The following is a 12,425-nucleotide window of genomic DNA, read 5'->3' on the forward strand; positions in this document are numbered from 1 at the left end:
GCTAAAATCATGGAAAATACAGTGTTTTTTACTGAAGAGTCATATTAGAAAAATCATAAAAAAATAAAATCAAATTGTTTTCTGCCAACTCCACCAGATTATTATTCTACATGTCCTGATGTACCACTGTACCCACTTTTCATATCATATTACTGTTGCATATTTTAATAATAGAGTGCTAAAATCATGGAAAATACAGTGTTTTTTACTGAAGAGTCATATTAGAAAAATCATAAAAAAATAAAATCAAATTGTTTTCTGCCAACTCCACCAGATTATTATTCTACAAGTCCTGATGTACCACTGTACCCACTTTTCATATCATATTACTGTTGCATATTTTAATAATAGAGTGCTAAAATCATGGAAAATACAGTGTTTTTTACTGAAGAGTCATATTAGAAAAATCATAAAAAAATAAAATCAAATTGTTTTCTGCCAACTCCACCAGATTATTATTCTACAAGTCCTGATGTACCACTGTACCCACTTTTCATATCATATTACTGTTGCATATTTTAATAATAGAGTGCTAAAATCATGGAAAATACAGTGTTTTTTACTGAAGAGTCATATTAGAAAAATCATAAAAAAATAAAATCAAATTGTTTTTCTGCCAACTCCACCAGATTATTATTCTACAAGTCCTGATGTACCACTGTACCCACTTTTCATATCATATTACTGTTGCATATTTTAATAATAGAGTGCTAAAATCATGGAAAATACAGTGTTTTTTACTGAAGAGTCATATTAGAAAAATCATAAAAAAATAAAATCAAATTGTTTTCTGCCAACTCCACCAGATTATTATTCTACAAGTCCTGATGTACCACTGTACCCACTTTTCATATCATATTACTGTTGCATATTTTAATAATAGAGTGCTAAAATCATGGAAAATACAGTGTTTTTTTACTGAAGAGTCATATTAGAAAAATCATAAAAAAATAAAATCAAATTGTTTTCTGCCAACTCCACCAGATTATTATTCTACATAAGTATTAAATTGTACTTTATTACTTACTTTGCACTACATGAACCTCCAATTATAAAGTAAAAAGGGGGGAGGTGATAACAAATCAACCAGGCAGGTTTCTTAAAGAAACAGGTCCCTTAATGACCGGGTGAAAATTAAATTATGTGTAGGTTCAAATTGTACAATTTTATTTAAAAAAATTATTCTACATTGTTATATGAATTCAATAATTAAATTTATTCAATAAATGGTTTGGTAAAATTAAATCACTGAAGTATTTGAAATGAATACAATAAGTCCTTTTACACGGACTGTAAATGCGTGGGCCATGTCCTTATAAATACATAACATCTCTTCAACATAATTTTGAAATTTGTAGTTTATTACAATATTTGCAATATGATAATTAGATAAACTTTATGAACTTTAAACTATTTTTAATGACTTATTGGCTTCATTTTATTAAAACAAATCTAATTTGGCTATTATTTAATGAACTAAAATTTTTATTTAATTACAAAAAACAGAGAAGTGATATGACAAGTGAGCACAGTGTAGAATAATAACAATTTGATTTTATTTTTTTATGATTTTTCAAATATGACTCTTCAGTAAAAAACACTGTATTTTCCATGATTTTAGCACTCTATTATTAAAATATGCAACAGTAATATGATATGAAAAGTGGGTACAGTGGTACATCAGGACTTGTAGAATAATAATCTGGTGGAGTTGGCAGAAAACAATTTGATTTTATTTTTTTATGATTTTTCTAATATGACTCTTCAGTAAAAAACACTGTATTTTCCATGATTTTAGCACTCTATTATTAAAATATGCAACAGTAATATGATATGAAAAGTGGGTACAGTGGTACATCAGGACTTGTAGAATAATAATCTGGTGGAGTTGGCAGAAAACAATTTAATTTTATTTTTTTATGATTTTTCAAATATGACTCTTCAGTAAAAAACACTGTATTTTCCATGATTTTAGCACTCTATTATTAAAATATGCAACAGTAATATGATATGAAAAGTGGGTACAGTGGTACATCAGGACTTGTAGAATAATAATCTGGTGGAGTTGGCAGAAAACAATTTGATTTTATTTTTTTATGATTTTTCTAATATGACTCTTCAGTAAAAAAACAGTGTATTTTCCATGATTTTAGCACGCTATTATTAAAATATGCAACAGTAATATGATATGAAAAGTGGGTACAGTGGTACATCAGGACATGTAGAATAATAATCTGGTGGAGTTGGCAGAAAACAATTTGATTTTATTTTTTTATGATTTTTCAAATATGACTCTTCAGTAAAAAAACACTGTATTTTCCATGATTTTAGCACGCTATTATTAAAATATGCAACAGTAATATGATATGAAAAGTGGGTACAGTGGTACATCAGGACATGTAGAATAATAATCTGGTGGAGTTGGCAGAAAACAATTTGATTTTATTTTTTTATGATTTTTCTAATATGACTCTTCAGTAAAAAAACACTGTATTTTCCATGATTTTAGCACTCTATTATTAAAATATGCAACAGTAATATGATATGAAAAGTGGGTACAGTGGTACATCAGGACTTGTAGAATAATAATCTGGTGGAGTTGGCAGAAAACAATTTGATTTTATTTTTTTATGATTTTTCTAATATGACTCTTCAGTAAAAAACACTGTATTTTCCATGATTTTAGCACTCTATTATTAAAATATGCAACAGTAATATGATATGAAAAGTGGGTACAGTGGTACATCAGGACTTGTAGAATAATAATCTGGTGGAGTTGGCAGAAAACAATTTGATTTTATTTTTTTATGATTTTTCTAATATGACTCTTCAGTAAAAAGTCAGTATTTCACATGATTTTGGTATGTTATTATTTAAATGTGATTGAAGTAGGGAAAATGAACATTCGTACAAAAAAAAAACTTTTTTTCATTAATTTAGCAACATTCCACATGAAAAAGGGGAAAATATTAACAAAAAACCCAACAAATAATCCAATAAAACAGTCATAATTGCACAGTAAACACCTAAATAGTAAGTTGTGAATATGAAAAGGAATGTGAATAGTCATGACAGCCGGGTAATGACTTTAATACTATTAATTTTGTTTTAAACTCGCAAATAAAACACAATTACAGCAAAACAAATGAATAATAGCATAGCCTACATGCAAATTCATGATTATTATATACCCAAATATGAACAAAAGTGACGATTTTTGATTATCCCTCATTTGAATTCATTTACGCGAATAAAAGTGAAACAAGATTATAAAACTGCAGCGCATTAAACACACGCGTCTTTAATCTACCGCAAAACACAGAGTAGACGCGCACTACAATTTAAAGCACAGATAGCGCGACCGTCTCTCTCGGAACCGCAGATGGCGTGACCGCAGTAAAATACGTACACCCAAATTTTGTGTTAGGGAAAAATATTAAATAAAAAATTGTAAAAGAGCAAAATACAAGAGAAACAAAGATTATAAAATTTTATTGAAATTTAGTGGTTTGTAATATTTTCCCCCACTATTTCCTATGAATTTAAATCCATTATCTTTCTGAAGATGTTTCTGAAGATCTTTCTGAAGATGTTCTGCCATTAAAATATTATTTTAATAAATAAATATGTTTAATAAATCTGTTTTGTTTCAAATGCAGCAAAAAATATGACCTATATTATTCACTGAGAAATAGATAATAACATTTAGTTTCAAAATGGGGTGTACTCGTTTATGTTGGGCTAAATGAGTATAATAATATTGTAAGATAAATTTTTATTGTTATAAATATTAATGATAATATTGTTATATTAATTGCTCAGTTTTAAGATATCAGACTTTTTGGCTTGCCATAAAGTGTTTTTGCAGATAGTTTTCAATTAGGAAAGCATCCAAAAACACACTTTATTTCTCAAAAATGATTTGAATGCATTGAAATATAATTCTCCACTTTTGCCGTTTTCTTCATATCTGTATTCTGGATTTGTTTTCATTTGTTCGTACATAATTTGCCTGATTATATATAACATTTTATTCTACAAAAATTTCTTTTTTTCTTGCTGTCTGCTGTACTTTCTGAATGGGGAAAAAACATTTTGTCACCTAAGAATTATAAGGTTCTATCTGACATATTTGTCAAAATTGAGTTATTGACATATTCTTATTAAATTACATCTTATTTACATTATGTGATGTTTAAAAAAAACTTTTTTTTATAAGTTGTTTTCATTTTAGGACTTTTTATAAAAAAACAAAAAAAAAAAACAAATGTTACACACATACTGTTTGCTATGGAATGCAAAAACTTTGAAGCTCAATATGTCAAAGTCATTCAGAATCCAGATAGAACCTTACAATTCCAAGGTGACGATATGTTAAAATCTTTAGTCTAATTTGTTTTGTTGATTTAGTTATCATTTTATATAGTGTATTACTGGAATTATAGCAAAAACTTTAGTTTTTTTTATTGAAAGTTTGGGCTTAGGGTTAGTTGGGTATCTTATTCAATGTGTGTGAATTATTCTATACATATATATATATATATATATATATATATATATATATATATATATATATATTTTATTTTTATTTTTTATTTTTTCCCCAGTGATGGGTTGGAATGGGAAGGGCATCCGCTGCATGAAACATATGCCACTCTGCTGTGGTGACCCCAGATTAATAAAGGAACTAAGCTGAAAAGAATATGAATGAATATATATAGTTGAAGTCAGAATTATTAGCCCCCCTTTGAGTTTTTTGTTCTTTTTTTAAATATTTCCCAAATGATGTTTAACAGAGCAAGGAAATTTTCACAGTATGTCTGATAATATTTTTTCTTCAGGTGAAAATCTTTTTTGTTTTATTTCAGCTAGAATAAAAGCAGTTTTTAATTTTTTAATAAACATTTTAAAGTCAAAATTATTAGGCCCTTTAATCTATATATTTCTGATAGTCTACAGAACAAACCATCATTATCAATAACTTGCCTTATTACCCTAACCTACCCAGTTAACCTAATATATGAACCTAATAAGATGATTTGGGATTTGTATTATTATTAAGGATTATTAATACCTGGCTCCCCTCTTCAGCATGCACTGGGGTCGTTTGCTGCCGAGTGTGACATGGTTGGGATGAGAATCAGCACCTCCAAATCCGAGGCCATTGTGCTCCACTGGAAAAAGGTGGTTTGCCATCTCCAAGTTGGAGGAAAGTCCTTACCCCAGGTGGAGGAGTTCAAGTATCTAAGGGTTTTGTTCATGAGTGAGGAAAGGATTGGAACGTGAGATTGACAGGCGGATTGGTGCAGCGGCAGCACTAATGCGGTCGATGTACCGGTCCGCTGTGGTAAAGAAGAAGCTGAGACGAAAGGCAAAGCTCTCAATTTACCGGCCAATCAAGTTCCTACTCAGTCATGACCGAAAGGACAAGATCTTGGATTCAAGTGGCCACAATGTGTTTCCTTCGCAGGGCGCACCCTTATAGATACGGTGAGGAGCTCTGACCCCCGGGAGGAGCTCGGAGTAGAACCGCTGTCCTCCACATCGAGAGAAGTCAGCTGAGGTGGCTCGGGCATCTGTTTCGGATGCCTCCCGGACGCCTACCTAGGGAGGTGTTCCAGGCATGTCCCACCGGGAGGAGGCCTCAGGGAAGACCCAGGACACGCTGGAGAGACTATGTATCGGCTGGCCTGGGAACGCCTCAGGATACCCCCGGAAGAGCTGTCAGGGGTTCTCTCCTAAGATTGCTGCCCCGGGACATGGCCCCGGAAAAGTGGATGAAAATGAATGAATGAATATTATGAATACATTATTACTATAAATCAAAACATGAGCTGATATTGTAGCTCCTTTACTGTAAAAACTCTTAAAGTTAGTTGGCAATCATTTGCACTGTTAAACAATCCAACCACAAATTAGTTTACCTATATATGTATAACTTTTAAAACAGCATCTTTACACGAAGACAAAATTAAAGTCTTTAATAAGTTAAAAATGAAACAAGTATTCTGACCCTGACTTTATACAATTTTCATCCAATGATGTTGTGTAAATTTGCACATATTTAATTAAATAATGCATTATTTGCATATTTAAATGTCCCATAATTAAAACCCATCTTTTTAAACATTAGCATCAGTGTTTTAGTTAAGGATATCTATATGCTAGTGTGCTCCAAAAGTGACTAAACTTACTATAAACATCCAAATTTTGCAGTTTTGTCACTTTCAAAAATTTTTTGACATCACCTCATACTTCAGTTTCTCGTCAAAACTTCTGACCAATCAAATGCTCTCTAGTATCTGACATGCCCCACCCCCTTCAATATGCTTCTCATTTGCTTTACATTTGATGCACTTGAGCTCAACCCCTCTCACTGACAGAGCGGTGATGAAAATGAAACGCTATTGGTTGATTTTAAAAGGGGAGGAGCTACTGTCACACCCCGTCTTCATGTTTTACTTGAGATTACATCATATTTTGAATGAAAAAACAATGCACATTTTAAATCTCACATCACTGGACTTTTAAAAAGAATATTTAAGAAAAAGCACCTGCTGTATCTTGCATAATCATTCTGATGTTTTAGATAAGAAAAAACAACAACCTTTAACAAAAAAACAAAACATTTATTTCTTTTTGTTGACACCAGATATAGTCTGATCAATGATTGCAAAAATCCTGAGAGATAAACCAAGAAAAGTGAAGATGCAGTTCAAATAGAAGCCATATTTTGGGTCTAGTGGGTGCACAGTTTGATATAGCAATCATACAGAGTATTCAAATAAATAATAGAATATAATATGAAGGCTAAGATTCTGTGAAGTTTCTGCTTCCGAGAACACAACAACATTTTATGATGCTGCCACTTGTGTTAGTGGCTCCTCGAGGTACTGCACTAAAGCTTCAGCCTGTGAACAGAAGACAAGAGTTATTATGATTATTCATGTAAACTTTTATTTGAGGATATATATATATATATATATATATATATATATATATATATATATATACATACATACATACATACATACATACATACATACATACATACATACATACATATATATATAGATAGATATGTACTATGTACTTATTGTACAACACACGCACATGACCTTTAATATTTTTGGTGATGCAACATAGTTGAAGTCAAAATTATTAGCCCTCCTGTAAATTTTTGATTCTCAAATTATTTTTAACAGAGCATACCATTATTCACAGTACTTATAATATAATATATAATATTTTTTCTTCTTAAAAAAAAAGTCTTATTTGTTTTATTTCGGTTAGAATAAAAGCAGTTTTTAATTTTTCCAAACCATTTTAAGGTTTATACTATTAGCACTCTTAAGCAATATTCTTTTGATAGTCTACAGAACAAACCATGGATATACAATGATTTGCCTATTTACTCTAACTAGCCTAGTTAACCTAATTAACCTAGTTAAGCCTTTAAATGTCACTTTAAGCTGTATAGAAGTGTCTTGAAAAATATGTAATAAAATATTATGTACTGTCATCATGACAAAGATAAAATAAATCAGTTATTAGAAATGAGTTATTAAAACTATTATGTTTAGAAATGTGCTGAAGAAATCTTCTCAGCGTTAAACAGAAATTTTGGGGGGGGGGGATAAACAGGAGGGCTAATAATTCTGACTTCAGCTGTATATCGCCCCTACATAAAAACCAATGTCAGCAACATTTCACAGCCTCAGTGTCAGTATGGTTAAAAAGGAAACATTATAGTATTTACTATAAATTACTATGGTATATTTTCATGTTGGTGCCTAACAACTGAAAATAGATCTGGCAGCAGATATGGCCTGTGTCTCTGTGTGACTCTTTAGAAGTCAAAAACATGTTAAACATGTTACTTTTATGTAACTGTTGACTTTTTTTTTCCAGAAGAAAAAATATTATAGGAAAGACTGTGAAAAATGTCTTACTCTGGTAAACTGTATTTAAACATATATATATATATATCTATGCAAAAACAAAGTTATATATATTTTTGTACTTATTTATTTATTTATTTATTTAAAACAAACTTTTATTTTAGATGCAATTAATCGCAAGTAATCTTTTCCCAGCACTAATTATGATGATATTATATTGTCATTCTGGCATTATATATTAAGTGGCATAAAATGGTGCTAAAATGTCAATAATTTCATTTTAAAATCATTTATCTTGATACACTTTGGTGCAATATATCATACAACAAAAATTTTATGTCGTGACGTGATGTGTATATATATAAGCCTATCTGACCTTGGCCTTGAGCATCCCGAAGCCTACGGTCTCCTTGGCATACATGCAGAGCAACAAGTTTGCGACCCGTGTTATGGCCACCCTGCCCTCCTGTAATATCAGTGGAAATAAAGCATATTAGGAAGAATGACAAACGAATGACAAAGCAATAAACACTAGAAATGTAATAGTGCACATACTCACAACACCTTCAGTATTAGTCTTTTAGTTCATTATGCATGTGTAGTTTACAGTTTATGGTCTTCTTTATTTACAAAAAAAGTGAAGCAATTTGATGCATTTTTATATATTGTTTGGTTTTACTCATGTTTGGACTGTTATCAGGGCAACACAGTGGCGCAGTAGGTAGTGCTCTCGCCTCACAGCAAGAAGGTCGCTGGTTCGAGCCTTGGCTGGGTCAGTTGGCATTTCTGTGTGGAGTTTGCATGTTCTCCCTGCATTTGCGTGGGTTTCCTCTGGGTGCTCCAGTTACCCCCACAGACCAAATATATGCAGTACAGGTGAATTGGGTAGGCTAAATTGGCCATAGTGTATGAGTGTGAATGAGTGTGTATGAATGTTTCCCAGAGATGGGTTGCAGCTGGAAGGGCATCCGCTGCATAAAAAACATGTGCTGGATAAGTTGGCGGTTCATTCGGTTTTGGCGACCCCGGATTAATAAAAGGACTAAGACGAAATAAAATGAATGAATGAATGAATGAATAGACTGTTATCTTAAGTTATTGTGTTCAATCAATTAATTTTAGTTTTGAGAAATCTTTATTATATTAAATTACAGAAAGCATTTTGTGTATTCATTCGTTCATTCTCCTTCAGCTTAGTCCATTATTTATCAGTGAAATGAACCGCCAACCATTCCAGCAAATGTTTTACGCAGCAGATGCCCTTCCAGCCACAACCCAGTACTGGGAATCGCCCATACAGTCTTGCATTCACCCACGCATTCATACAAAACGGCCAATTTTATTCGTCAGAATAACCACAGAATAAAACTGGTTTGCTAACCACTGAGCCACTGTGTCGCCCCTATTAATTATTTATATTTTATTATTGATTACTACTTTGTTGTTAAAAAAAAAAAGAGTTACATTATTTGGAGTTTGTATTATTATTATTATTGAACAAAATAGGAGTTAATAAAAGTTGGTCTCAGCAGCTTTGTGAACAGGTTTTAACAGGAAATTCTCTCAGCTAGAAACTGTTACTTCTATTTAGGAGAACTCTAAGTGGAAAGATATTATATTTTATGAATACAAGCACAGACTTTCCCAGACATTTACTTTCAATCTTACCATACAGTCCATGAGAATAAACTTGAGCTTGTCCTCATTGAAGGCCTGATGGCCGTTTTTGTCATAAGCCGCCCAGATATTGCTGGCGATCGCTGCAGTGACTCTGGCATCTGTGTCTCCATATCCAGAATACGCCAGCAGAGAGCCTTCGTTATTCAACAAGCTGAAGTATAAGAAAACACACCATAAAAACACTTTATAATCGCACATTGACTTTGACCATTAAGGTGCATATTTCCAAAAAATTGTAATTACATAAAAATTTATTTATTAATTAAACTAAATAATAAATAAATGAAATTAAAAAATCATTAAATTAAAAATTCATTAAATTAAAAATAATAATAATAAAGGCAGCACAGTGGCGCAGTGGGTAGCGCTGTCGCCTCACAGCAAGAAGGTCACTGGTTCAACCCTCGGCTGGGTCAGTTGGCATTTCTGTGTGGAATTAGCATGTTCTTCCCGTGTTGGTGTGGGTTTGCTCCGGGTGCTTTGATTTTCCCCACAGTCCAAAGACATCTGCTTTATGTGAATTAGGGAAGCTAAATTGGCCGTAGTGTATGTGTGTGAATGCAAGAGTATATGGATGTTTTCCAGTGCACTTTAGATTGCAGCTGGAGGGGCATGCGCTGTGTGAAACATATGCTGAATAAGTTGGTGGTTCATTCCACTGTGATTAACAAAGGGACTAAGCCGAAAAGAAAATAAATGAATGAATAATAATAATAATAATAATAAATTAAATAAAATTCTAAAAATATAAATAAATTGATACACACACACACGCACACAAACACACGCACACAAACACACACACACAAACACACACACACAAACACAAACGCATGCACGCACGCACAATTTCAAAAAAGGTTAAATAAAGTGCAAACTACATTTGTAATTTCAAAACAAACTTCACTTAACTTTTATGCTTCCTTTTTGTTCAGTAATGGTTTGTCAGGGGGTGATTTGGTGGTTTGTAGTTTCTATATATTTTTGAAGTAAAGTTGGTTTTATATTCACACATTCTGACTTTGTCCTAGATAATATAATTTCAGAAAAATATTATTATACTAATTCTAAAAAGGAAAATCATATTAGCAGCCAATGACTATCAAAGTACAACATTGTTCAAGGTCAATTAAATAGTGTTAATACTGTTTTGAAGTCAAACTTACACGCGATACAGGCCGAATATTCAGAGTAGCGTGGTAAACATTAATATTGTGACCGGTAAAATGAACGAAAGTGTGAATAACTTTGTCAATTATATCTATATCTTTCCAAAGTGTACGATTTTTCTTTCATTGAATTTATTATTATATATCAATATACTTATAAATATTTTTATAATTATATATTACACTGTTGTGCAGGTCATTTTGGACGAGGCTGTGTATAGAACATTGTTTAAAATATTTGTAAAACTATCTATGCCATGATATTAGTGTCAAACACTTTTTGTAAAAATATGTGTAACCTTTACCCCATATCTCGCAGACTCTTGGAACTGAATTGTATATATAGACATAAATACATATGCAAAGTAAAATGATTATTAATTTAGTATCCTTGTAAAAACTTTAAAGAAAAGTCCTTGTTGCTTGGTTTGGGACTTGTGGAGCTGCGCGTCAATGAATTTGCTCTTCAGTGTTTGGACTTTCAGCAGTGAAAATTAAACCACACTGAACTGAGCTAAACTGAACTTCAACTCTGAAAACTGAACTGACACTGTTTAAATCTACAAGAACTTTTATGTTAAGCTGCTTTCTACATTGCAAAAGCGCTTTAGAAATAAACATGAATTGAATTGAATGTTGTTTTGTTTTAAATCATGGCGGATATATATTATATACTCTTCAATATACTCAGATTGTGATAATAGTAACATTAGATTTTGGATGTATGACGTCAAATGTTAAATCACATTTTGAGCTACTGTATGAATATGACATTCATTAGTTACACAATACGCAATAAAACATCACACAACAAACACCAAGGTATCGAAAAACATAATATGTACATCATATTTCTCTCTATTTTTCATCTTGCTAAAGCTACTAACATGAACAAAGACTGAATTTCATATACTCACAGTGTGCTCTGTACGCCACTGGTGTTTGCCTGACTGAGCACTTGTGTTAATGCTTTAGGACGCAACATAATTCAAAGGAAAATCGTAAAAAAATAGTAATAAATGTTAAAATCTACGCGAGATTATAGCAACAACTTCCAGCAGCCCAGCATGAACGTCAGCTGACTTTTAACTTCCGCGCTGACGACTCATGGGAAATGTAGTTTCAGGGTAGACTGTGTGAACTACAAAAAAACGTGGCCTAGATCGCCTTGGAGTATAAAAGCAGGAGTAAAGGTTTTTGTTTTTTTCAAACGCTACTTAAACACGAAACCAGCATTATTTGTTGTGAATAAGTGACCAAAAGGTTTATATTTTAAGGATGTTTCTATTAATTCAACCCGAAACTAGTACTAGGCTATATTAACCAAACAGTTTGTTGTATAGACAGTTGATATAAATAAATGCGTTATAATATAAGTAATAATCGCCCGAATTTTGCCATAAATCAGTTGGTAGTATCATGTTTATCATCTTCGATCGTCTTTTTAGTTTGCTTTGACTGCTGTTCTACTTTTGTATACTCACCGGCCACTTTATTAGGTATACCTAGGGCCAGACGGAATCTGCGGAAGTTTTTTGCTATTTCTGCGGAAAATTTTGGTAAAAATTTGCGGAATTATTTTGAGAGTATCATAACTAAAACCTTAATATGTAAAATAAAAAATAATATCTTTTTAACTTTTATTTATTGCTTAATATGCAAATCCAATTAGATT

At 31.9% G+C, this 12,425-nt stretch overlaps 1 protein-coding gene across 1 annotated transcript; it reads right to left on the reverse strand.

Moving 5' to 3' along the window:
• Window positions 1-6,608: 6,608 nt before the first annotated feature.
• lamtor2 (late endosomal/lysosomal adaptor, MAPK and MTOR activator 2) lies at window positions 6,609-11,834 on the reverse strand. The gene is made up of 4 exons (XM_056476319.1): window positions 11,668-11,834; window positions 9,570-9,732; window positions 8,278-8,367; window positions 6,609-6,911 (listed from the first exon to the last, which is right to left on the reverse strand). Exons 1-4 carry the CDS (start codon window positions 11,733-11,735, stop codon window positions 6,855-6,857), a joined length of 378 nt encoding a protein of 125 aa, XP_056332294.1. The 5' UTR covers window positions 11,736-11,834; the 3' UTR covers window positions 6,609-6,854.
• Between the last annotated feature and the right edge of the window lie 591 nt (window positions 11,835-12,425).

The sequence above is a fragment of the Danio aesculapii genome, chromosome 16 (genome assembly GCF_903798145.1).
Source record: "Danio aesculapii chromosome 16, fDanAes4.1, whole genome shotgun sequence".
NCBI classification, from domain to species: Eukaryota; Metazoa; Chordata; class Actinopteri; order Cypriniformes; family Danionidae; genus Danio; species Danio aesculapii.